Source organism: Puma concolor, chromosome B3 (assembly GCF_028749965.1).
Source record: "Puma concolor isolate L17-30 chromosome B3, mPumCon1.1.hap2, whole genome shotgun sequence".
In the NCBI taxonomy this organism is placed as follows: domain Eukaryota; kingdom Metazoa; phylum Chordata; class Mammalia; order Carnivora; family Felidae; genus Puma; species Puma concolor.
Window position 1 is genome coordinate 28,397,851 of NC_141672.1, and position 27,438 is coordinate 28,425,288.

At 39.6% G+C, this 27,438-nt stretch overlaps 1 protein-coding gene and 1 long non-coding RNA gene across 6 annotated transcripts in view; one reads left to right on the top strand and one right to left on the bottom strand.

Annotated features, from left to right (window-relative positions):
- Positions 1-38: 38 nt before the first annotated feature.
- LOC147579831 (uncharacterized) lies at positions 39-3,717 on the bottom strand. Its single transcript, XR_015252187.1, has 2 exons — positions 3,458-3,717; positions 39-1,797 (listed from the first exon to the last, which is right to left on the bottom strand). It is a non-coding gene; the product is annotated as an uncharacterized LOC147579831 (long non-coding RNA).
- MLH3 (mutL homolog 3) overlaps positions 1,493-27,438 on the top strand; it is a 27,545-nt gene continuing 1,599 nt past the window's right edge. The window contains exons 1-11 of one of the 5 annotated variants that reach the window (XM_025918566.2): positions 1,493-1,612; positions 2,928-6,286; positions 9,457-9,555; positions 10,243-10,328; positions 11,081-11,185; positions 12,577-12,649; positions 18,021-18,092; positions 19,403-19,514; positions 20,514-20,673; positions 26,103-26,126; positions 26,237-26,315. In XM_025918566.2, coding sequence (XP_025774351.1) covers positions 2,992-6,286; positions 9,457-9,555; positions 10,243-10,328; positions 11,081-11,185; positions 12,577-12,649; positions 18,021-18,092; positions 19,403-19,514; positions 20,514-20,673; positions 26,103-26,126; positions 26,237-26,315 — 4,105 coding nt within the window. In that variant the 5' untranslated portion in view covers positions 1,493-1,612; positions 2,928-2,991. Of the gene's footprint in view, positions 1,648-2,927; positions 6,287-9,456; positions 9,556-10,242; positions 10,329-11,080; positions 11,186-12,576; positions 12,650-18,020; positions 18,093-19,402; positions 19,515-20,513; positions 20,674-26,102; positions 26,127-26,236; positions 26,316-27,438 lie in introns of those variants that run through there. The other 4 variants (XM_086709251.1, XM_025918568.2, XM_086709253.1 and 1 more) reach the window with 4 other exon arrangements.

A 27,438-nucleotide genomic window follows, 5' to 3' on the forward strand; every position in this document is an offset into this window, starting at 1 on the left:
TTGAAAAAAAAAATAAATTTAAAAAAAAAAAATAAATAAAAAATTGTTTTCATGAAGTTTTCTTCAGGAAATTGTACACCTATTAAGGTTAGCTGTTTAAATGGCATTTTGGACTAATTACTTTTACTTTTCTGGAGTTCCTGCTGTCATTCCTCTCCTCTGGGCAAGGATTTCATATAAAGCAATGTTATGGGATAAATTATGTCACCCTATCCCAAATTCATATGTTTAAGTCCTAACCTCAAACTGTGACTATCTGGAGATAGAGTCTTTCAAGAGGTACTCAAGGTTAAATGAGGACATTAGAGTAAGCCCCAATCCAATATGCCCCAGTGTCCTTAAAAAAAAAAGGAAATTGGACACAGACATGTACGTGCACTGAGGAAAGAACATGTGACGACAGAGGGAGAAGACTGCCACCTACAAGCCAAGAAGAGAGGTCTCAGAAGAAATCAACCTGTCAACACCTTGATCTCAGCCTTCTGGCCTCCAGAACTGAGACAAAATAAACTTCTATTGTTTAAGCCCCTCGATGTGTGTGGCATTTTGTTATGGCAGCCCTACAAGCAATACTCAGGATTTTGCCTCATCATCCAGCCCTTCACATGTGTCGATTAGTCTCGGTCAGTCATTTAACAGGTGGATCGCAAATGCCTACTGAGTTTAACATGTTTGTCATAAATTTACAATTTTTGGAAATACTAGATTGCTCTGAAAACGAGACAGCAAAAACTGAGGATTGGTTAGTCATTCCCCAAATATCGGGATCCCTGGGTGGCTCAGTAGGTTGAGTGTCAGACTTAGGCTCAAGGTCATGATCTTGCAGTTCACAGGTTCGAGCCTGCCATCGGGCTTGCTGCTGTTGGCCCATAGCCTGCTTTGGATCTTCTGTCCCCCTCTCTCTGCCCCTGCCCCGCTTGTGCTGGCTCGCTCTCTCTCAAAACTAAATCACCATTAAAAAAAATAATTCCCCAAACATCTATTCCCACAGGGTTCTTAACGTTCTTATTCAGTTTGAAAATAAGCTGCAGTGGCATTAGGAACACAACGAAAAAGTCAATGAAAGGAGTCTCGGGGTCCTCATCCGTACATTAAGAGGGTGGAGCTAGTTTCTCAGTGTTTTCCAGCTCTGAAATGCTGTAATTCTGTAAGATGGAAGGGTGTGGATTTATTCACCCATCGAGTGCCTCACCGTCCAGGCACTGTTTTTGGCCAGCGGGATACAGCAGTAAACAGAATAGATAAAATCCCTGCCTTCAAATAGTTTGCATTATAGTGAGAGAAGACATAAACACAAATAAAATATAATTGAATTAAATGGTAGTAGGTGCAAAGGAGGAAAGGGGGGAAGGAAAACGACAGAAACAGAGAAAACTGCTTGAAACGGCTTTTCACACCATGCGAAAGGGGGATAAGGATTGAGAACTAGGGGTACCAGTGTGAAGAGACCCCGCCTAGTCTCCCAGTCAGACAACAGCCGGTACGCACGCGCATTTGGGTGTCACCGACGAAAGCGCGTTCCCAGAAGCGCAAGCGCGTTCCCAGAAGCGCATGCTCGTGGCGCGTGCGCGAGCCTCGCGAGCGAACGTGCGCGTGCCCGGCGTCCGAGGCGGTGGGTAACTGGGAGTTGGTGAAGCGCGGTTCGAGGTGACTTGGGGGAAAAAGCACGCGTCGAAAGGATGATTCCGGGAGCCCTTCTAATAGCGGAAAGGCCGTGGCGACCGCCGCGAGCGTTTCTCGGATCCGGCTGTGCAGGGGCTCCGGGAGGCCTCTTGCGTCGGGAGGCAGGGGTTCGGCCTGCGAGTTGGGGGAGGGGACGGGGTGGAGCCTGAGCCTGGGGGGCCAGCGGCGGCTGTCCTGTCCCCCCGCCCCCGACCCGGAGCTCTCGCAGCTCGAGACCCGGGACGAATCATCCCCTTTGACTGTGGCCCTGAAAAGACTGGGTTGTAAAAGGAAATCGTGAAGTTGAGTAGTCTCAGAATACCTCTCATTTGCTGCCGGCTGCAAAGTTCCTTATATAAAAAAACATCAGATCTGCGATTATAACTGTGATGTCCGGGCTTGAAGAACTAGCCCTACCACCTTCGAGAGGTCCAGCCCATGCTGCTCTCTCCCCTATGAAGGGAGACCTTTAATGGCACTATAATCTTCATATTTTTTACCTGAAGGGAAAACGTAAAATCAAGTTCAGATAGCCCCTGACCATCACTATTATTGTGAAGGTAGTTTGTAGCCGCCATCTGTAAATACCCAAAGAGTGGTAATACAGGGACCTTCTGAAAACTTTTGTGAAAGTAATATGTGGACAAGATCTAAAAATTAAATGATACAGAAAAGTTCATAATGAAAATTCCTGCCTTATCGTTTTGCATTCCCGGTCTTTTTCCCCAGAGACAACATTTAACCAAGAATAATAATCTCTTGACCCCCATCTCTTCTTGATACAAAGATTTGATTTTTTAAATTTCTTCTGTCTTAACCATTCATTACAAGTTTTTACTAAAAGTCATGGTTATTGTGTAATGTATAAATATTATGAAACTAGCTTGGACATTTTTTTTCATGAATTTCTAGCTGAATTTAATTTAGACATCTGTTTTTGGTGAAGTGATTAGAATTGTGAACACTGTCTTATGGGTCAACTTCAAGCGTGATTATGATTTCACTTTAGGGCATGTGGGATTTAGAAAGGAGCAGTGAAAATTATGAAATTGCGAATGCTGCTTTGGATATTAAATCCATTGCACTAAACATGAGCTGTGTGATCTGTGTAGAGATCAAAGCTATAATTTGTTTTGTTTTTTACAGTGTGGTTTAATAAGAGATTTAATTTACCTCAAATGGCATTTCTCCATTATGCTTGAGAGCAATGGATAATGCTCCGTAGCTCTGAGGGTTTGATTGTGTGTGTGTGTTTTCCTCCTTAGGCAATTATTTCCGGTCAGAGAAGGAAGCCAGTGCCTGGCCTTCTTAACCAGCTTTCTACCTGCCATGATCAAGTGCTTGTCAGTTGAAGTACAAGCCAGATTGCGTTCTGGTTTGGCTATATGCTCCTTAGGCCAGTGTGTTGAGGAACTTGCCCTCAATAGCATTGATGCTGAAGCAAAATGTGTGGCTGTCAGGGTGAATATGGAGACTTTCCAAGTTCAAGTGATAGACAATGGATTTGGGATGGGGAGGGATGATATAGACAAGGTGGGAAATCGTTATTTCACTAGTAAATGCAACTCGCTACAGGACTTGGAGAATCCCAGGTTTTATGGTTTCCGAGGGGAGGCCTTGGCAAGTATAGCTGACATGGCCAGTGCTGTGGAAATTTCATCCAAGAAAAACAAGACAATGAAAACTTTTGTGAAACTGTTTCAGAATGGAAAAGCCCTGAAAGCTTGTGAAGCTGACCTGACTAGACCAAGTGCCGGGACAACAGTAACAGTATATAACCTATTTTACCAGTTACCTGTAAGGAGGAAATGCATGGATCCTAGACTGGAGTTTGAGAAGGTCAGGCAGAGGATAGAAGCTCTTTCGCTCATGCACCCTTCCATTTCTTTCTCTTTGAGGAATGATGTTTCTGGTTCCATGGTTCTTCAGCTTCCTAAAACCAAAGACATATGTTCCCGATTTTGTCAAATTTATGGACTGGGTAAGTCCCAAAAATTAAGAGAAATAAAATTTAAATACAAGGAGTTTGAGCTCAGCGGCTATATCAGCTCTGAAGCACATTACAATAAGAATATGCAATTTTTGTTTGTGAACAAAAGACTGGTTTTAAGGACAAAGTTGCATAAATTCATTGACTTTTTATTGAGGAAAGAAAGTATTATATGCAAGCCAAAGAATGGTTCTGCCACTAGACAAATGAATTCAAGTCCTCGGCATCGGTCTAACCCAGAACTCCATGGGATATATGTAATCAATGTGCAGTGTCAGTTCTGTGAATATGATGTGTGCCTGGAGCCAGCAAAAACGCTGATTGAATTTCAGAACTGGGATACTATTTTGGTTTGCATTCAGGAAGGAGTGAAAATGTTTTTAAAGAAAGAAAAACTATTTGTGGAATTATCAGGTGAGGACATTAAAGAATTTAGTGAAGATAACGATTTTAGTTTATTTAGTGCTACTCTTCAGAAGCATGTGTCTTCTGATGAGAAGGGTGACCAGGTCAGTTTCCAAGAAGCATGTAATAGTATTTTGGATTCCTATGAAATGTTTAATTTTCAATCAAAAGCTGTGAAAAGAAAAGCTACTGTAGAAAACAGAAGAAACACACAGAATTCTAGAGATTCAGAAGCTACCAGAAAAAACACAAATGATTCATTCTTGTACATTTGTGAATCAGATGGCCCAGGCCATGGTAAAGTGACAGAGTCATCTTTACAAAACAAAGATAGCTCTTGCTCAGAATCAAGGATCTTACAACAACAGACAGCTGAAGCATCAGAATGGGGAGAAAATAGGAAACATAAAAAACTTTGCTTAGAATGTAACTCTTCAGAAAGTCCATGTGGAACCAGTTCAGAAATGTTTGTAAACCCTTTTCAGACATCATACTGCTTTGAGAAGAATAGAGAAGATCTAGAAATACAGAAAGCAAGTGCTATTGTTAATGGCATGGCTGCCAGTATCCTGAAAAATAATGGAGTTCAGAATCAATTAGAGAGATTTAAAGACGCTACCAAAATGGGATCCCAACCTCTGCCTTTTGAGACAACGTTATTGAGAGTACGTGGTGCTCAGAGAGAGGAAGAGAAAGAAAAACAACCTAGTAATTGTGGAAGAGTAAACATTTTTAGTTATGGACAAGTTAAATTATGCTCCACTGGCTTTATAACTCATGTGGTACAAAATGAGCAAACTAAATCAACTGAAAGAGAACATTTACTTAAAAACTGTATTCAACCTGGTCCCGTGAGTGCCAGAGAAACATTTGTAAACAGAGCATGCCATTCAGTTGAGACTCCAAACATCGAAGATCCAACCAGCACTTTAAGTAAAGACTTTGCTCAACTGTCTGACAAGAAATTGCGCAGAACAAATACAAGTTATGGGCTAGAGAACAAACCTATAGCAACTTGTGAAAACATTGCTGTTTCTCAGGAAGGTACTAAAGAATCACACATGGATTGCTTATTACTTGACACATCCTCTTCTTCCCCTTGGTGTAGATATGTTTCAAATGGTAGTAAGAAAATAGATAAATTGATTGGTTTCTCCAAACCCATAGCCTGTAAGAAACTAAGCTTAAGGTCACAACTGGGATCTTTAGAGAAGTTTAAGAGGCAATATGGGAAGGTTAAAAGTCCTCTGAATACAGAGGTGGAAGAAAATAATAATTCTGAAATCTCTACCAATCTCGGTCCTCAAGTTGAACCTGACATTGCATGGAAAGAGAAGAATCACTTAGACAACTCAGGCATTTGTAAAATCACTGCTATGAAACATAATGATTCAAATAATAATTGTCTGCCAGTAAGTCACATCTTTTACTCAAAGAAGTTTCCATTCTCTAGTGAAGAAGATTGTTTGGAACAACAGACTCCTTGCTTAAGAGAAAGTCCTGTAACTCTAAAGGAATTATCTGATTTTAACAGAAAACCTTTGGATGCCAAGCAGTCTCCTAAATCTTTAGCCTCTAAATTATCCAGAATGAAAGGTTCCGAAAGAGAGACTCAAGCATTGGAAATGATGAGTCATTTTAATGAACTTCCACAATCAGATTCTAGTAGGAAAGACCATGACTTGTGCAGTGGGTTAATCCTGGATTCTTGCAAGTTGTTTAAAAATGAGTATAAAAAAACAGACAGTGGCATCATTCCAGTGTTGGACTCTGTCACACAGGATAATCCCTTCAATAAAGATAGTAAAACATACTCTAACAACAACACAACAGGGAACTCCGTGATACCAGAAACTCCTTTGGTATTACCCCGTAGTCATTCTAAAGTCATCAGTGAAGATACGGATGTTCTTATAGCTTCAGACCCACAGACAGGAAGTCCTGACTCTCCCAGTAAAATGTTAATGAGTCACATAGAAGATGGCACAGCTGACAGAAAAGGAACTCGTTTTCAGAGTGAAGAATCTATAGCAAGAACTTGTTCTGAAAATGAAGAGTCAAACACATGTTCTTTGGATTGGCAGCAGCATTTTGATGTAGCCCTGGGAAGAATGGTTTACATCAACAAAATAACTGGACTGAGTACATTCATTGCTCCTACTGAGGATGTTCAGACTGCTTGTACTAAAGACCTGACAACTGTAGCTGTGGATGTCATACTTGAGAATGGTGAGTGCTATATACTATACTATAGTATAGTATAGTATACTGTATATATATATATATATATATATATATGTATAGTGCTCACTGGCATGGAATGCTTTTGAAGGTGGTAATAATGGCCAAAGAGTAAGATAATCATTGTCCAAAGAGATTATCTCAGCTGATAGATCATTTTCAAGTTTAATTATAAAACATGTGTTTTATGGTATATAAAGATTCTCTAGGTCCAATACTATTTACATCTAGAAATACAATGAAAGACATAATAGAATGGAAGTGTTTGTATATGGATGTGTGGATGTGTAGGAGGGTGAGACCATTTTTCATGAAAATGGCACTATTAATAGTTGAGAAGATCCACAGTGCTTCCCTAGCCTCCTTTCTTCTCTCTCCCAAACATAAAACTCTCCTAGAAATTTGTCTTTAAAGATACCTGCAATGCCAGTGTGATATTTTTCTGGAAGTTGCTCTCTGCAGCTCTCAGGTGAAAAGCCAGAATGATCCTGTAATCATCCTGGGTTTCCCCAGAAATCTGTGGCTCAGTACAGTACTATATTTTTGAACTGTTTGTGTTTTTAGAAAAAAGGACTTGACCATAAATTTTTTGGAATGTAGGTTAAGTGTGTATTTTCCCAACTATACTTTTCAGACATGGTTTATTATAATACATATGCTAATCCATTTGATCTGTTTATGCTATAAGTAGCCGGTATTCAGGAAGACAGTAATGTGGCTTTGAAATCATACCACAAGGCTACATCAGAGCCTAGATTGGGACTCTTGAGTTCTCATGTCTCAGTCAACATTAAAAGTGACATTGTTTTGGCAGTGTGTTGAGAGCCAGATGTTGGGAGATGGTAAAACTGATTTCCATCTGGCTATAATCTTGGTTTCGCATCAGGAGGATAAACATTAAATGTGCATCCATATTAAAAGTCTTGAATGTTGCAAAAGAATGTAAACTGTATGAATGTAATTGCAAATTGACTTGTAATGCTCCTTAGCATGAATATCTCTAGTAGGAGGCTCTGATTTATCTAAGGTTAAATAAGGCCTTTATTTTTCAGTGGTTTCCAGTTTTTCCTCATGAAAAAATAATCACTGTAGTAACTTTCAAAGTTTTAAGTAGGAGAACTGTCTTTCAGCACTGCTCCTGAGACTCTCAGGTGGCTCTTAAAGACATACGTGATTTTCAGTTGACGTAGTTTTATGTCCTGTTTTATACTGACTGCTTATCGGAAGTAAACCTAAAGCACTGGCACCTCATCTTCCTGAAATGCAACTGCTTTTAAATGGAGACAAAAAAGGCCGCGATTACATTAACCTGAGATGGTTGCTGCTGAACCAAAGTGGGAACGTCAGCTGCCGCACACAACATGAACATCTGCTTCCGTTGAGCCGATCTAGATGTTTAAAACACTTCAACCTATTTAACTTTCTGCATTAGCAAGTCTTGTAACAAGTCTCTGAAGTGTCCTGTTAACTCAATTCCATAAGAAAAATGAAAATAAAAAAGTATGTTGGGTATAGAAACGAGTTTCATGGAAAGATGGCTCCCCCATTCACATTGCATGTCACACCTTCTGTAAAGGGCTAACATGTGGTAGGACGTTGGGACACCGCTGAACCATACAGAAAAACGTTACTTAGGATGAATTGTTAAGAGGCAAATTAAATCGTACACAAGAGAATATCTACACAGGTAATTTTAAGGAGTGGTGTAAGTCTCTAAGCCTTGGCAGTTTTTTTCTTCAAAATGCCTTTAATTCTGGGGCGCCTGGGTGGCTCAGTCGGTTAAGCATCTCACCTGGGCTCAGGTCATGACCTCACTGTTCTTGAGTTCGAGCCCCCGGTGGGGCTCTGTGCTGACAGCTCAGAGCCTGGAGCCTGCTTCCGATCCAGTGTTTCTATCTCTGCCCCTCCCCGGCTCGTGCTCTGTCTCTCTCTGCCTCTCAAAAATAATATATAAAAACATTAAAAAAATTTTTTTTGAAGGAAGAAACATTAATTTAAAAAAATTAAAATGCCTCTAATTCTGTCCTTTCTATTACCAGTAACACAACCTAATTTCACCTTACCCTTTCATTTTATCATTCTGAATTCATCTCTCCAGTTCTTGTCCAATGGATTTATTGTTTTGAAATAATAGTTCCATCATGTTTTGGCCCCTATTCAAAAACTGTCAAATGCAGGCACTGTTTCTAAAACTCAATCATCCTTCAGAGAGGACGGCAGAATTTAGGCCAGATATTACTGGACTTTGGAGTTTATTTTTTAAATGTATGTTTTTTTTAATTTGAGAGAGAGAGAGAGAGAGCAGAGAGGGATAGAGAGAGAGAAGAGGAGAGAATCCCAGGCAGGCTCCATGCTATCAGCACCAAGCCCGATGTGGGGCTTGAACTCACAAACCGTGAGATCACAACCTGAGCTGAAACCAAAAGTCTGATGCCTTACTGACTGAGCCACCCAGGCACTCCTGGACTTTGAAGTTTAAATTGAGAACTTCTCATTCATTTATCTGTTCATGTATTCATTCATTTATTGTTCACACTGCTAGGTTGCAGATTCACTGGCTTGGCTTTCAGGAGTTCACAATCAATTAGGGAAGACAGCTATGTAAACGTAATATCAGATAAATGTTATAATAGCAACACATTTTGAGTATAAGAGACATAAACCTGGGGACTCGTGAAAGTTGCACCAAGTAGTGAAGGCTAACAATTAAGTACCAGTATATGTCAAATACCAGCTGTATCAACCGTGACACTTGACATTTTGGACTCATAACTCTTTGTCGTAGGGTTCGTCCTATACATGTAGAATATTTGGCAGTCCCTAGCCTCTATCTCTGCTAGATACCAGTAGCACCCCTTACCCAGGTTGTGACAACCACATGTTGCCAAATGTCTCTCATACAAAATTGTGCCCGTTGAGAATCAGTGATCTGTTTTAGTGCTCATTCTGTCTGGTATATATGGATAACGGGACTAAGCATTAATGTAGGTTCCTAAATTAGCAGCATATCTCATTAAAGAACTCTGACTCTCAATCTCGTGCTTAGTAGTCTGCCTCAGGTCTCAACTCCATTTGTGCAGAAAGATTTTAATGTAACTTGATTTTTTAATAATTTATATTTTGAGTTCAAATGTCTAGGTTTTCTTTTTTACATTTAGGATCTCAGTACAAGTGTCATCCTTTTAGAAGCGACCTTGTTCTTCCCTTCCTTCCTAGAGCTCGGGAAGAGAGGACTGTGATGAGACAGAATAACAGAGGTAGGGGCAAAAACAGAGGTTGCCGGGACATCTAGTACATACTGTACCACCTAACTAAAAAAAATTTTTTTAAAAAGCAGGGTTGTGTTATTAAGCTTGATCAGGGCCAGCTGTGCCTTCCTGGAACCAGTAATTCCCCACGGTCCTATTTAACAGCAGAACTAAGTAATTCAGTGCATGCATTTAGATCAGAAATTACTTTTCCAGACTTGAAGTCAATACTGGGTGATTATGCACAGTCTGTGGTGTCTTGTGATTGAGAGAATATCTCTTATTTTTAAAGATTGGAGTTGCACTCTGTATTGTAGTAGTTTTATGTAAGCAAAATCCTTATTTTCAAAAAAGCTACAGATTCTTTGTTTCTAAAAATAGGTAAGGTATATTTTTATCTAAAGGAAGTGAGACTACTAATTTGAACCAGCTTCTTCTGGATTTGTATTCTGAAATATCTCTTGAAAATAGTTTGGAGAAAAAGCTATAATGCCAAAAGATACAGTCATCAACTCTAACTTAAAAAGTAACAGATCAGAACAATTTAGAGATCCAGCAAACACTAAACTTTTGTAGAATATTGGGACAATATGTCTGATCTTTGATCTTGCCGCTGCACCACAGCAAACGGGAGTGCCACTCACCTTTTTTTCTGCGGCTCTCGATGCCAACTTGATCTGTTTCCTTTTGCCTTAGATGCTGTGGATGATACTGTTGGTAAAGAATCACTTCAGTCTTTGTTCTCAGAGTGGGAAAATCCAGTATTTGCCCGTTATCCAGAGGTGGGTCTGTAGCAAATTTTCTTTGCTTGTTATTTTAAAATTTGTACTTCATTTAAGCTGGATATGAGCATGAATGGCTGTATTAATTTTTAATTACAAGCGGAAAGTGGGCATGTTTCCAAATAATTTATTTGGAAATACTATTTATTATAGAGAGGAGAAATCAGAATCCATAGAATTTGGGAGCTCAGACATTCTGGATTAAACATGTGTAGTCAGTGAGTGATGAGTTGAATGTGTTTACCACTCTTAGAAACCCTATCTTGCAGCTTTGGCAGGGTATTTAGGGTGGTGATAATTAAAACAAAACAAAACAAAAAGCACTGTTACATCATCAGATAAAATAGTGAGTCTTCTACTGGAGGAACAATTCATCATTGGACGTGAGTGTATGTGTTCTCAGTGGGTTATATCACAGAAGGTACTTTGTGTGTTGTGATAAAGGTGTAGAATAAATGAGCACTTGATTACTGATTTTTCAGTTAAGATGTGTTTAAGGACTTGATCATGGAACATAAACGAATCGTTATTCTGAAACAACATTGGTTTTTGTTAGTAATTTTGTTTATACCCCAAAATTATTATTTAAGACTAATAATTCACAGAGCTTTTTGAATTTCTCTAAGGTCCCTGAATTCAACCCACTTCTAATAGGTTCTATGAAAATGATAAAGCAGTTTGGGATCTTTGGTAAAACAGTTCTGCAGATATAAAGAATTAAAAATTTAAATGATGTTTGTGCTGCTTTCTAGGTTGCTGTTGATGTAAGCAGTGGCCAGGCCAAAAGCCTCGCGGTTAAAATTCACAATGTCTTATATCCTTATCGTTTCACCAAAGAAATGATTCATTCAATGCAGGTAAGAGATTGACTTTGAAATCTCATAAAAATATATATAAGACCTAAGCTGGACTAACTCTTGTGAAATTGGATTTATTTAATGATCTAGACCACCTTGGTCAAGGCACGTGTGTTTTTTTAAATCTTACTAGAACTTTTATTATCAGAAGAAAAAGCAGGGTCCTTTTGTCCCTGAAGACAAAGGAAAAAATGTCTTCAGTAGTGTGAGCAGGTTGGAGGGATGAATTAAGGATTGAGGCTCAGTTTCAAGGATTATATATTGACTTTATATTTTGACAATAATTTATAAATCAACTAAATCCTGTACAGACATTGTCCTTAAATGTACAACAGTGCCCCTTTGTAAATGACCCTCTATTGTGTGAGGCGACAAATGACATGGCCTAGGAGACTCCAGATTGAGGAGCAGTCTTAACAAAAGGGACCCCTTGTCTCATCTGCTTTGCTAGTTTGCCCTCTCCCTACACCACTCAGGCTGTCTTCATCTCCTTATTTTCAGTATGGAAACAAATTAGGAGGTTAGATAGATCTAGGTAAACCCCTCACATGGCACTGACCTGGTACCAGAGCAAAGCAAGCTCTTGATCACCCAGAGTGGGGCATGAGCTCACCTGATGTGGGACTCGAAGTCACGAACCGTGAGATCATGACCTGAGCTGAAGTCAGATGCTTAATGACTGAGCTGCTTAGGCGCTGAAACAACAGTTTTAGTTAAACAATAGGGACCGAGGCAGGGAAGTGCAATGAGAACCTTTTCTGTACCTGGACAGAGAGGAGTCCCCAAGGGTTAAAGCCCCTGGTGGCTATTAACTTACTACTTTAAGGGATTAGCTCCTCTGAAACGGTTTTCCTTACTTTTGCAAAATGCAAAATTTATTTTAGCCCCATTTGTTAGCAGTCTCTGGTCATGAGTAGGGGAAGAGCAGAGAGAGAGGGAAACACAGAATCTGAAGCAGGCCCCAGGTTCTGAGCTGACAGCACAGAGCCCCTCGCAGGGCTCGAACTCACGAGTCATGAGATCATGACCTGAGCCGAAGTCCGATACTTAACCGACCAAGCCACTCGGGCACCCCAAGCCACTCAGGCGCCTCTGGTCATAGTTGCCTATGAATAAGAGTCCTGTCGGGAGAATCTCAGGTGTGCTCTGTAGAGTTTTGTTGCTTGCGTGTCCTTTTTAGAATCCTTAGCCTGTAGTCTCCTTCCTTTTATGCCTTCTGATAGCTCTGCTTATTTTTTTAATCCTTCCTAATGACTCCCTTACCATAGTCTTAGATATGAAGATTATAATGCAAATGACTCTTAATTAAGTGCAGTTTTATCTCTTTGTATACAGATGAGGCTTTGTTAACTTTTATTTAGTGTTGTACCACTTATTTGAATATATGGCAGGTTCTACAGCAAGTGGATAACAAGTTTATTGCCTGTTTAATGAGCACCAAGACTGAAGAGAATGGTGAGGCAGGTAAGAATGGAGTTTAGCCTTGATTAATAACCAGCTGGTCTCCTAATAGCCTCCTTTTAAGGTTTTTTTTTTAGTGTTTATTTATTTATTTTGAGAGAGAGCATGTGTGTGTGCAAGTGTAAGCAGGGGAGGGGCAGAGAGAGGGAGAGAATCCCAAGCTAACAGCACAGAGCCCAGTGTGGGGCTGGAACTCACAACCATGAGATCATGACCTGAGCCGAAATCAAGAGTGGGACGCTTAACCGACTGAAACACGCAAGCACTTCTTAAGATATTTTTAATATATAATATAGTTGCAATGATTTGGACAGATTAAAGCCAATTGGGAAAACCAATCTAAATTTATATGAAAGAACATTGTTTTTTTGTTTTGTTTTTTGTTTTTGAGGGGGGGTCACAAGTGAGTGATGGACAGACGGAGAGGGGGCGGAGAGAGAGAGAGACTATCCCATGAGGGGCAGAGAGAGAAAGAGAAAAGCTGGGCTCACCCAGAGTGGGGCTCATGCTCACCTGAAGCAGGGCTCAAGCTCACCCGAATAAGCGGGGCTCGTGCTCACCCAAAGTGGGGCTTGTGCTCACCCAAAGCAGAGCTCACCCGAAGTAGGGCATGAACTCACCTGATGTGAGACTAGAACTCAGGAACCGTGAAGTTATGACCTGAGCCAAAGTCAGATGCCTAAGGACTGAGCTACCCAGGCATTGAAACAACAGTTTTAATGTGCATTAGTTTTGTGTACATATACAGAGACATATGTATGTAAGATACATTTCAAACTATTAATAGTAGTTGCCTTTGGAGTGACAATGAGAGTGGGCAAAGGGGAAATTTCATCTTTTATTCTTTAAAATATGTTATATTGTTTGACTTTTTGATGTTTCACGTATTCCCTTTGTAATAATAGAAAGTTCATATAATGAACCCTGCTAAGTTTATCAAGAATTACATACAATATCTCGGTGACCTACTTTAATAAAGTAATAATAGTTTGTAAATAATAACATTAACTCATCCAACAAGCATTGCTTGACTGTCTGTTGCATGCCAGAGACTGTACTAGGCCCTAGCCCATAATGGTGGCAAAAAATTCACATGTAAGAGAAACAGATAAGGACATGAACGTTAAAGTTTTAATTCTAGCTAACATTACGGGAGAAACAAGATGCTGTAAGAAACTGTACAGAGAGATTTGAATTAGGGAGGTCTGGAAAGGTTTTTTTTGGTAAAGTGAGGATGAGTATGAGCATTTAACTAAGTAAAGAAGGGAGGGAGGAGTATTCTGGGCTGAGGGAATGACATACACAATTTGTGTTTCCTCTCCTTGAGTGAGAGGAAGCAGGACAAGTACAGCTGGAGTGAGAGTGCAGAGATGAGGCCAGAGAAGTAGGTCAAAGCCAGATCTTAAGTGCCAGTTACAAGCTTTGTATTTGTCCCGACACCAATTGGAAACAACGGGAAGCTTTCTGTTTTCTTTTTTTATTGTTTTTACAGTGGCACATGTCACATTCCATTTGTACTTTGAAAATATTGCTCTGGTTGCAGTGTGGAGAATGGATTGGGGGTGGGGTGGAGTCCCAGTACCTGCAAAAAGATTGGTAGGAAGGATATTTCAGTATCTAAAAATGATAGTTGGTGAAGCCTAGCGAGTGCATTGGGAGGATATGTAGGAGAGAAAGTCAGCAGGGTTTAGTGATGCATTGGCGATGGGAAGGGAGATCAAAGATGACTCCTGATTTTCTGACCTCTGTAACTGAGTGGATGATGTTCCCGGACCAGGTGACAGAGATCACAAGGAGAGCCTTAGAAATCTGTGACATGGAAGAGAAGGACTGAAGGAGGGTGAGGGTGAAAGAAGACTTGTTTTTGTTTTTTTCCAATCGGAAGACTCTTGAGCACATTTATGAGGCATGCGTGATAGTGCAGGTGGCTGAGAGCCCTGAGCACCAGTGGAGGGTTTGGGCCCAGACCAGTAGACCTGCAGGCGAATGCTTCTAAAGTTTGAAAGCAGCTTATTCTCTTTGTATTTCAAAATATTCCCTTTTACCTTGCTTACATTGTAGATTTATTTAGTAAATGTCATAATAGGTCAGAATTGTCATAAATATGGATTCAGTGAAAGTCAAATTCTAGTAGTTTGTTTTGGAAAAATGAATAGATTTTTTTTCTAAGGTTTTGATGACCTAGAATTCTTTGTTGTTTAATACCAAAATCTCTACTAATGGCACCTAGGATGGGGTTACTAAGAAAATCTAAAGAAGAGAAAATACATTACAGTACTGTACTGGTCTTTTTTAATGTTTTATTTATTTTTGAGACAGAGGCAGAGCATGAGTGGGGAGGGGCAGAGAGAGAGGGAGACACAGAATCTGAAGCAAGCGCCAAGCTCCGAGCTGTCAGCACAGAGCCCGATGCGGGGCTCGAACTCACGAACTGTGAGATCATGACCTGAGGTGAAGTTGGACTCTTAACCAACAGAGTCACCCAAGCATCCCAGTACTGTACTGTATTTATCGAAAAAAATGTACACATAAGTGGACCTGTGCCATTCACACCCATGTTGTTCAATAGTCAACTTTAGTCAGATGCCACCAAAGAGTACTCTTAGATAAATACATTTTTTAAATAAAAATGTAAGTGCTTTTATTGTCACTCATTAGTACTAAAAGCAACCTGTTCCTATAATCGACTTATTTTAATATGTGCACATAATTTTGTAATTGACAAATATATTATTGTTTTAAAACTTTTTTTTTTTTTTAAGTAGGCTTCACACTGAGCACAGCGCCCAACACAGGGCTTGAACTCATGACCCTGAAATCAAAGCCTGAGCTGAGATCAGCCGGACACTTAGAGAACTGAGCCCCCCAGGAGCCCCTATTACTGTTTTTAAATTAAGGTGACATTAATGCCATATATTGGCATTTTGTATTGCATGTTTCCACCTATGATAAAATACAATTGTTCAGTTATGATACCCCAAAGAAAAGGATTCGTTCATTTATTCTGTAAATATTTGAGTACCTATTATGTGCCTGGTACCATTATACATGCTGGGAGTACAACAGATAAAATTCCTTGCCCTTGACACCTGGGTGGCTCAGTCGGTTGAACGTCCAACTCTTGATTTCAGCTTAGGTCATGATTCCAGGGTTGTGGGCTTGAGCCCTGCATTGGGCTCCACACTGAGCATGGCACCTGCTTAAGATTCTCCCTCTCTCTCTCTGTCTCTGTCTCTCTCTTTGTCTCTCTGTCTTCTGCCCCTCTCCCCTGCTCATACTGTCTCTCTAAAATAAAGAAATAAATGAAAATAAATAAAGGGAAAAAAGAATCCCTTGCCCTTATGAAACTTCTATTGTGTTAGAATATCAAAAATACAGCTTCTGATGTGATTAAATTACTTTCATATATTCTGCTTCATTCAAGGAATAGAAAATGTTGTGAGCCCTATATAGACTATGAATCATTCTGCCACCATCACGTACAGGATTGATTTCTTAGGGTTCCTGACTCTTGGTAATTCACACTGACTCCAATTTCAAGTTTGAGGTTACTCCCTCACAATTTATTATTTATTCCATTGTTTTGCCCAATACAGGATGTTCAGTATTCATCACAACCAGCTGCAACTCCTCCTATCCTCAAAGGAATTTAAAATTCAGTATTTTGGGGCCTATTCCTGTGGTTGAACATACTGTCAGAAAAATTAGTTCCTTTTTTTTCCTGAAGTCTTAAGCTCTCATGCCATGAATTTGATGGTGTCATAAAAACATTATATCCTTTAGTAGAAATGGAAAAAACAGGTATTATCTATTTTGATCAAATTCAGGAGGAGAGCTTTTATTTCAAAACAACTGATAGCAATAGACCTCAACCTTTGGACCAGATTAATAAAATGACAAGATAAAAAGATGTACTAATGTAATTGAGAATCAGTCCTCCTGTCAACGAGAAAGGGATTTCCCTGTAGGTTTGGTTTTTTGGGTCAGGACATTCTGCCTTCTTTCTTGTACTTGAGAGTCCAAAGCCTTTCTACTCAAATGCGTGGTCTGTAAATAGCATCAGTTGGGAGTTTGTTAAAATTGCAGAATCTCGTGTGTCATCTGTAACCTACTGAATCAGAATCTGCACTTTACTAAGATCCACAGGCGATCTGTATGCCCATCAAAGTTTGAGAAACCTGGGTCTAAAACAAGGCAAGCTGTGGCTGTGGGTCAAATCCAACCATCACCTGCTTTTGTGCACCCAGGGAGGTGAGAATGGTTTTTACAGTTCTAAATGATTGAAAAAGCAAAAGAAGAATATTATTTCTTGACACATTAAAATTATATGAAATTAATATTTCAGTATCCATAAATAAAGTTTTGTTGGAACACAGCTACAATGTTCACATACTGTCTATGGCTGCTTTGGTTCAAAAGGAATAGTGAGTAGTTGTGACAAACTATATGTCCTAAAAAGCCTAAAATATTTACTATCTGGCCCTTCACAGAAAAATTTGCTGACCTCTGATCTAAAGTAGACTAGATCTGGGGTACCTGGGTGGCTCAGTTGATTAAGCACCCGACCTCGGCTGAGGCCATGATCTCTCCATTCCCGAGTTGAGCCCTGCATTGGGCTCTGTGCTGACAGTTGGGAGCCTGGACTCTGTTTCTGATTCTGTGTCTCCCTCTCTCTCTCTGCTCCTACCCCACTTGCACTTTGTTTCTCTCTCTCAAAAATAAATACATATTAAAAAAAGAAAAATTTTTTTTAAATGGACTGCATCTGGCCCGCACCTTTTTAATATGTAAATGGTTTGTGAGAAAAGTTTAAATTGGCCAGAAGCAGCCTGTCTTTAAAAAAAATTCTAATTACACTTAAATTTAAAATACATAATTATTATATAATGTAAATCAACAAATTGAATTTATATGTTTGGTTATAATGTTTCTTAAAGTGAATCACATCTGTCATTTATTAAAAGTGTACTCTCTGGAAATAAAAAGTGTACTAGAATTACATTCTCTGTGGGCTCCAGAGTAGCTTGCAAATCAAAGTCAGCAGATTTTGATAATGTGTTTAAGGGCCTTCATTGTATCAACCTGAATTAATAAAGCAAAATCAGTATTTAAACATTAGGAATATAGGGCTTTAACCTTGTTTTGTAAATGAAATACCAATGTATTCAAAAGTTTCTCATTAGGGATAAATTTATAGTTTTCCCCATAATTTCAATTTTTTAAGAAATGAAAGATACATACTAAGTATGTATGTCTTTCTTATGCTTATGTCATTAGCTAGTTTGAATTAACCTTTTTTTCCCTCCACACAACATGATTATTTTAATCTTGATCTGAGAATTTGATACTCCAGTAATCCTTGCTCGTGTTCTAGGTGGAAACCTGCTAGTCTTAGTGGATCAGCATGCCGCCCATGAGCGTGTCCGTTTAGAGCAGCTGATTGTTGGTAAGGATCTGTTTGGAACTAGAAAATATGTGAAACTGCCCTGCACAATTAGTATACTGAAAGAGTTTTTCTAACTGTGGCTGTCGTGAGGAAAGATGAATTGTATGTTTAAAAAAAGTAATCTGAAGCCTTCTGGTTTGGCTTCTTGTTTAACTGAAAGAATATAGTGATTCACTTTACAGATTCGAATTTGGTGGTCTTACATGGTCAAAGACATATTTGCCATACATTTGTCATCAACCCTAAGGGCTGGGTACCTAAGGATTAGGCTACTTTATCGTGACATCCATCACAAAGATACGCCCCTCTGTGTGCCCATATGATCTTGGTATACCTTCTTCACAGTTCGTCAGGCAGAGACCACCACCAGCTCAGAAGGCCCAATATATTGTTTGTACTTTAAAATTTGTTTTGGAATAGGTGGTATGAGTTCAAGTCTGAAAGGTACAAAATGGAATATGATCAAGTCTCCTTTTTACCCTTGTTCCCCATCCCACCTAGTTTCTCTCCCCAGAGACAACCAGTATCACTAATTTGTTATATGCTTTTCCAAAGCCAATATGTGTTTTTTGCCGTGCAGCGTTGGTGGTATAGTGGTGAGCAGAGCTGCCTTCCAAAGCCAATATGTGCTTTTTAATCTTTGCTATGCTCTTTTCTTATCATGAGGCAGTGTTCTCCAAGTGGTAAAATCCCAGGAAAATCTTTACCCCTATGGTCAAATAATGGAAAACTATGTCAAAGAGGTAGGTGAGGACCTAAGGAGATAGTTCATGGGCTAGAATGGCAATGACATTACTTCCATGTTCACTTTTCCGTATGAAATGAAGACCTAATTGTTGAGAAAGATATGGTAAAAGCAGTGTTAGAAAAACTGGCTATAGGCTTGAGACCATTCATTTGAGAACAGTACTGACAAATTCTCTTCAGAGACTGGGAAACCTTTCTGAAGGAATGGGAAACTTTCTTGAACCACAGGATTGTATAGTAAACCAATTTTATTTCTTAAGTAATCAACATTATTCACCCCATTATTAAAATCACATTTATTGACTATCTACAGGAACATTGCATTATTCATTTGAATGTAAGACTGAAGTCTTATACATCTTACTTTGGAAATACTGCTGAAATGAATAAATGGTCTGGATACTTACTCGTTTGACTATAATAATGGAAACTCAAAGCCTAAACCGGTTTGAACACACTGCTGAGCACAATAATAGTTAACATGGCTGTGCCTTCTCATGCTCTTTTTGAAGTCTAGAAGACTTCGTTTCCTACTCTGAACCCATTCGTTTCTTTTCCAATAGATTCCTATGAGAAGCAACAGCCACAAGGCTCTGGTCGGAAAAAATTACTGTCTTCCATTGTAAGCCCTCCACTAGAGATAACAGTGACAGAAGAACAAAGCAGACTCTTACGGTTAGTACTACCATGAGGACGTGATATCTATAGTATAAACTCTCACAGTAATTCTGTGCAGTACAGGCATACCTGTTGTTCCTTTTTTCAGATGAGACCCTGAGGCCAAGAGAGGTTACATGACTTGTTCAAGGTCATAACAACTCTTGAATGGTGTAGCAGGCTTTCAGATGCGGGTCTTCTGACTTCAAATGCTGTTCTTTCCACTATATCACAGCTGTTGAGTATAGGATAGAGTTTCCTTGATAATTTTTTCCAGCAGTTGGCTTAGAATCCTCTTACCATTTCTTGGAAAAGTCCGTGTTTATGCTGTGCTGTTTCTGAAAGCAAAGTTACTGCAGTAATTGCTTCCATTCTGCTTTGCCTCGGTGCATTCTAGATTCTTAGTTTTCATTACCATAATCATACTGGGAAGAAAGTAAAACACTGGGCCGCAAGGAAGGGGCAAATCATATGGTGAGTCATAAGATAGGACGTTTTCCCACTTTTGGGTGGCACAAATTATTGGAAATAAAGAATTGTCTCTGAATTCATGTCAGGTTTGGGAATATGCTACTGCCAATAAATCTTTTTCCCTGGGGCATGATGTGTAGTAGAGGCAGAGCCATTTATTTACATCCAGTTAATCAGGACTTCTCAGTTCCTAGGGCTGTAAATTACCTCCCTGCTTTAATGCTGATTCAAAACATTCTCAGCCCTTCTATTTGTGCCAAACTCCTTGAAGTGCCAGCAGCGAGAAGTTAGCAGTTCCTCGGTGAAGAATAAAAACTTAGGAACAAGACTTAGAAACAAATTGATTCTCTTAATGGAAAAGAGAAAAAAAATGCAAGTTACTGTAATTCAAACAGGAAATTTGATAATAAAATCCTAAACAAATGTATGAGAAAAGCAGTACAATTTTTAAAATTTGTGGCATCTTGTGAGAAAGCCTCCAGTGCTTGGGACTGGTGCTGAAATGCGAATGAAGTAATAGTTTTGTAATTGAGGCTCTCTCTTTAGGTGCTACCACAAAAATCTGGAAGATCTGGGCCTTGAAATTATATTTCCAGACAATAGTGATTCTCTGGTCCTTGTAGGAAAAGTACCACTCTGTTTTGTACAAAGAGAAGCCAATGAACTTCGAAGAGGAAGATCTCCTGTGACCAAGAGTATTGTGGAGGTAAGACTGCTTCAGATGTTGAGGAAATTGCTAACTGGGGGTAACCTCCTGTTTTCTTTAGAAATTCTGTGTTCATCTTTCATCCAGCAAGTATCAATACCTGCTGTGTACCAGGTGCTAGAAATTAAAAGATGAATTAGCCCAAGGTGAAGAAGGACATCTAAATAATTACAAATACAATGAAATTTGGCCAGTTAGAGGGATGTTCAAAGTGCTATGGAAATACAAAATGATTACTATGCCCAGGGGGGTGGAGTTCAAGGAAACTGTCACAGAAAAGCTAATTTTTGCCTTAGGAAAAATCTGGTAGAACAGTAGGAGCCTGCTGAGTGCAGAAGAGAGAAGAAGGGCGTTCTAGACAGAACAACAGGTATCAGAGACTTGGAGCAGATCCTGTGTTTAGGGAACTACCAGTATATATGGCTCGAATTAAGATATATACGTAGTGGTGAGCTAGATGAGGCTAGATAGGTCATCAATACAAAATCATAAAGGAATTTAGCATATTCTGCTGAGTAGTTTTCATTTCACCCTCTACATTTGTGTTTTGGTAAATGTCTGGAAAACTGCTTTTGGGATACGACATTGGAGGTGTTGAAGAGAACTAGAACTTCTTTACTTATGTGTTTTGCTTTTTTTTTTTTTAACAATAAACAGTTTATTTTGTCTTTGTTGCCTTTTCTTTGCTCCTTTCTGTTTTTCTATTAGAGTTTTCTTTATTTCTCCTTGTTTTCCTCTGCTAGTGTAGAAGTTACATATTCCATGGTCACCTGGATGGCTCAGTCGGTTAAGCATCCAACTTTGGCTTAGGTCATGATCTCATGGCTTTGTGAGTTCGAGCCCCACATCGGGCTCTGTGCTGACAGCTCAGAGCCTGGAGCCTGCTTTGGATTCTGTGTCTCTCTCTCTCACTGCCCCTTCCCCACTCGTGCTCTGTCTCTGTCTCTCAAAAATGAATAAATGTTAAAAAAAATTTTCTTTAAGTTGTTACATATTCCATTTGTATTACTTCAGATTAGCCTTGAATTTTAGCCTTAACAAAGTTTAAGGTAATTTGCTTCTCTATTCTCTTCCTAAACTGTACAAAAGCCTTACAACCCTTTATCTTCCAGCATTCCCCTCCCATCTTCCATGTTGTTGCTCAGTATTTTAACTTGACCTTTTTTTTTTTAAATTTTTTGTTTTAATGTTTATTTTATTTTTTTTTTCCAACGTTTATTTATTTTTGGGACAGAGAGAGACAGAGCATGAACGGGCGAGAGGCAGAGAGAGAGGGAGACACAGAATCGGAAACAGGCTCCAGGCTCTGAGCCATCAGCCCAGAGCCCGACGCGGGGCTCGAACTCACGGACCGCGAGATCGTGACCTGGCTGAAGTCGGATGCTTAACCGACTGCGCCACCCAGGCGCCCCATTAATGTTTATTTTTAAGAGAGAGAGAGACAGAGTGTGGGCAGGGGAGGGGCAGAGAGAGAGGGAGACACAGAATCCAAAGCAGGCTCCAGGCTCTAGGCTCTGAGCTTCAGCACAGAGCCTAACGCGGGGCTCGAACTCACGGACCACAAGATCATGACCTGAACCTAAGTTGGACTGAGCCACTCAGGCACTCCAACTCGACCTGTTTTAATCTCCCTGGTAGTCATTAATTTTATAGAGTCAATGTTTATTTAGATTAATGAAAATATTTACCAGTGTCTTTGTTCAGTGTTGCTCCTTTCATCCGATTATTCATTCTGTGTTCAGCTTTCTTTTTGCTGAAAGCTTTTAAATGTTCTTTTATTAAGAGTCCGTAAATGATAAACCATCTTTGAAAATGTCTTTATTTTGCCTTCACAATTGCATGATTGTCGAGCTAAGCAGGGAATTTCCACATTGTCAGTCATCCCTCAGTGTTTTGAGAACTTTGACGTTCTCTATGCCATTGAAGTCCATTGTCAATGTAGTTATCATTACTTTGTAGGTAATCTGATTTTCTCTCTGGTGGCTTTTAAGATTTTCTCTGTCTTTGGTGTTCTGCAGTTTCCCTATGATGTATCTTTGTTTTCATTTCCTTCTTCACATTCATCATGCTTCTTCCACTTGGAAAATGTACAGTTATTGTCACTTCAAGCACTGCTCTTCTGCCATCCTCTCTCGTTTCCTAGAAATCCTGTCAGATGTCTACTGGACCTACCTTTTTAACTTCTCTGTTGTATTTCCCATTGTTTTACCCCTTTGTGATACATTATCTTCCAGTGAGTTGAATTCTCTCTTCACCTACTATTTAACCAGATGTTTACCTGATCCACTGAGCTTTTTATTTCCATGACTACATGTTTTACATCCAGAATATCGGTTAGGTTTTTTCTCATATCTGTCTGTTCTTTTTTCATGGTGTCCTATTTAATTCATTGTGGTTTCTACTCCTTATTCATCTCTAACTCTTTCTGTTTGGAGCACAGGTAAATCCACATGAAGTAAGTCTACAATTTTCCCAGAAGTCTGAGTTACTTTAGTCATATCTAAAAATAAAAATTAGAAGATAGATTTAGTAGATAAATTGTATGCTACATAGATATGGGAAATGTTTGAGGCAGGGAGCACAGTTGAGAAGCTATTGATTGCACTGGTTCAAATAGGAAAGGATGAGGACCTAAGTCAACAGCATTGGGAATTGAAAGGAGAGACATACTTGAAACATAAGTTGGAAAGTAGAACTAAGAGGACTTGGTGAACAATAATAGAAAGTATAAAAGGGATTAAAGGAGAAAAGATAAGATAGGATTCTGAAGGTTCTAGCGTGGATGACTGGAAGGATGGTAATGCCATCAACAGAAAAAGGAAGTAGAGGAGGAGGGGTATACCTGCCTGGGGAGTTAGATTATGAGCCTGGGTTTAGATGCATTGAATGTGCCATCACATGGGGATGTCTAGTGGATAGGCAGGCTTACACATCTGTGCTTGGGAGAGAAACCTGGGCTGTATGTATGTTTGAGTAGTTAATAGTATATATATTTTTATAACATCAGAAGCTGGAGAAGAGCCTAGAGGAAGTGTGACTGCCGAGGAAGAATATGAAGAATAAAAAGAGAGGAGAGCAAAGGGTGGAGTTGGTGGCACACCAGCATTCAGGGTGCATATATTTTGGCAGCGGTCTGGAAAGCTGCTGCTGAAAAGAAGAAACTGTAAAGGATGATTGAAAATATTTAGTCAGAGAGAGGAAGAAAATCAGGAAAAAGTAATATTACTAAAACCAATGAAAGTTTTAAGCAAGAAGGGAATGGTCAGCAATAGCCATCAAGCCTGAAAAGTTGGATTTGGCTATCATGAGGACGGTGTTTCATGGTGGCGTCTGCTCCTAGGGGTGGGGGCGGGGGCGCCCAACGCGGGTTGCTATGGGTCAGGGAGGGAGTGGAGGGAGAAGAGGTAGAGCTAAGTGGCCTGCTCTTTCAAGAGTTTTCAGAAGAAGAGAGAGAGGGTGAGAGCTAAAGGTGGTCTGCAGTGTGGGGCAGGACACGGGGTAGAAGAAAGATTTTGGTGTGTTTTCAGATGGGAGAGACTTAAGCATGTCTGTAGGCTAAGGGTGAGAAGACATTTGAGAGGGAAAGGCAGTTAATAGTGCCAGTGCTTGGACCATCATGAGTTTGGCCCTTCCAGAATTGCTCTCTGATCAGACAGCCTTTGCTTTGCTTTCAGCAGTGCTCTTTTTCCCAACACAGCCTTTTTTCTCCAGAGCTCCTCCTCCAAACTGTCTTAAATCCAAAAGATAAAATCTGTTAGAATCTTTTATTGTAATTCAATCCCTAAGTATTTAACCAGAAAATTATAATAACAACTTTTCCCAAAGAGACTTCAAAGACTGCTGGTAAGGATTTTACTTCACATTGAAATACAGCTTATGGCTTCAGAAAATCTTGACTATGTTAAGTCACACTGCTCAGGAGAGATTTGTAAATTCTGGAAGAAGCTGGAACAGTTTTGGTCTCTTGAAAAGGAGTAGCTGCTTGGATCCTGACAGTTGAAAGATCACAAATATTTTCTATAAAGTTCTGTCCTTTAGCCTGATGAGTGTGCCTTTTTAATATTAAGTTGTCTGGTATTAATTGAACAATTGAAATGTGACATGAACAGAGATACGATCTTTCTCCCCTTCACCAGGCTTAAAAAATGATGTGTCACAAGTCCCAGATGACCAAGCACAACAGAGAATGGCAAAGAGGTTAGGTTTGATCTCTGTCCACACTAAGCTTTTTAATGGGTCAGGTATTATGAAACATCTTTCTGTGTAGGTTTGTTTGGGAACGTATGCAGCTTTTAAAAAATATATGGTATCTACCACCCAGTGCTTGGTAACTGTGCTCATTTGTAAGCATGGTGGACTAGGGTGTCTTTGAGGAAAGGGGAGAATTTTCTGAGTCTGGTTTAACAAGAAGATCTACCATTTTGTAATCTTAGGAAGGTGATTTATACATAGCCAATTCTAGGAGTAAAAAAATCTTGGGTTTTCTTATAAAGAAATTATTAAATGTGCTGTATCGCAAAACAGTTTTTTTTAGCTCCAGAGGTTAAACAAATTGGTAGCATGAAAAATAGTGTCTGCTTTAAATTTCTCCGAAGTCCTTTTGTAAATATTAACATCTGCAGGGATAACTATTGAAAAGGCTACTTGAGGGACAGAAATATACTAGTGAGGAGAAACTCAACAAAATGCCCCCCAAAATAAGCTTTTCGACCCCGAATGGAATTGTCAAAAAAAAAAAAAAAATGCTGTGGGAACTAAAGTGACTACTTATGTTTACTATATATCTGAGCGAATGTCCCACTCAGTGCTCCATTGTGTTGATGATCGTTGTGTATTTATTCCGTTTGTGTGTAGCATTACACTTGCTCTGGCTAACATCATAAATACACGCAGCCTCTTAGTGAAAAGCCTCCCTGAGAGTTAGACTCTGGAATCATCAAAGCTGCTCTCAGCAGTTACATAACTTCATGAGTTATGAGCTGTCTCTGGAGGAAGCTTCAGTAGCTAAATATATTCTCTCTTCAGTAGGAGTTCTATTAAATTGTCTTGGTATTTCATATTCAGAGTGCCTCACAACAAATAAATTATTTGCACCTAAGTGCTATATTGCTGGAACTCTCTCCTTTATGAGGTGTATTTTTTTTTTTAATATTCCTTTATTTATTTTGAGAGAAAGAGAGAGAGAGAGAAGGAGGAAGAGGGGCTGAGAGAGAGGGGGAGAGAGAGAATCCCAAGCAGGCTCCATGCTGTCAGCACTGAACCGGACACAGGGCTCAATCCCACTACCACAAGATCATGACCTGAGCCAAAATCAAGAGTCAGACACTCAACTGACTGAGCCACCCAGGCGCCCCAGGAAGTGTATTTTTAAACTATAAAAGAAGAGTTACAACAATGGATTAATGCCTGTTTTCCTTTCTGCTTTGTAGGAATTTATTCGAGAACAAGTGGAGGTAAGCCTCTTATTTTGGGGTTTCACACAGAGGCACCACTCACAAAAGGCTCTATTGTCGCATTTCCTTTTCCCTTCATTTTCTTAATGAAGAATGTGTTTATGCATTAGCTACTCCAGACCACAGGAGGCATCCAAGGGACTTTGCCACTGACTGTCCAGAAGGTGTTGGCATCCCAAGCTTGCCACGGTAAGACTCAGCACACCAGATAATGAGTGCTTCTGTATGCTAAGCCCCGGCAGGAGTACAGAAGTTATGAAAGAGATAGAAGGCACATTTACTACTCACTTCTTGGAGGGTACAGTTTATTATTTATTTTTTAAAGTTTATTTATTTTGAGAGAGAGAGAGAGCACGAGCTGTCAGTGTGGAGCCCGACATGGGGCTCAGTCTCACAAACCGTGAGATCATGACCTGATCCAAAATCAAGAGTCAGACGCTTGACTGACTGAGCCACCCAGGTGCCCCATGGAGGGTACAGTTTAGATCAAGAAACTGAATACACTAAGAGTGAACACTAAAAAATTGCTTTTACAAAGCAAAACACCAACACATACATTTGACCATAATTCAGACTGACACGGATGAGTGGAGCGGTAACTGATAGAGGCGATGCATTGTAAGTCAAGCCTTGAACAAACTGAGGGACATGGATTCATAGGATGGAAGAGAAGGTTTGCCACAAGGGGTAGAAATAGCCTATGCACAGATCGAAAGGCAGAAAGAAATTAGTTATATGAGGAGCAGCAAAGGATACCAAGAAATTAGGCTGGTAAGAAAGAATAGAAGCCTACAAGAAAAACTTATAATTATTGTATAATTATTTGTTTCATGTTTGTCTCGCCTGTTGGACCCACTGGATCATAAGCCCCCTAAAGGCAGAGACCATCTGTCTCATTCACTGCCTGACATAGCTCCTGCTGCACAAAGTACATACTTACAAATATTTGTTGACCGAGTGAATTAATGTATCAATGTCTGCATAAAAGCAGGAAGATTATTATGGAAATAGAAAAAAGCAAATAAAATGGACATTGTGGGAAAAACAATAAGTAGAGATCTTTGTGATAGACTGGCTAAAAGATGATCTTGATTTTACAATCTGTAAGAAGTAAGCAAAATGTTGCCCTTGTCTCTTTGAGAAAAACTCTGAAAGCAGAATCCCAACAAGTGAAGGAATGCCTCCCCTAGGGATTAGAAAGACCATGACTCCATAAGGAAGAGCTGAGACACAGGTGCATCATGAACCCTTAGTTTCATCCACGTGTCGATAAGTGCCCATTTCAAGCAGTATTGGTCACATGAAAGAAGCC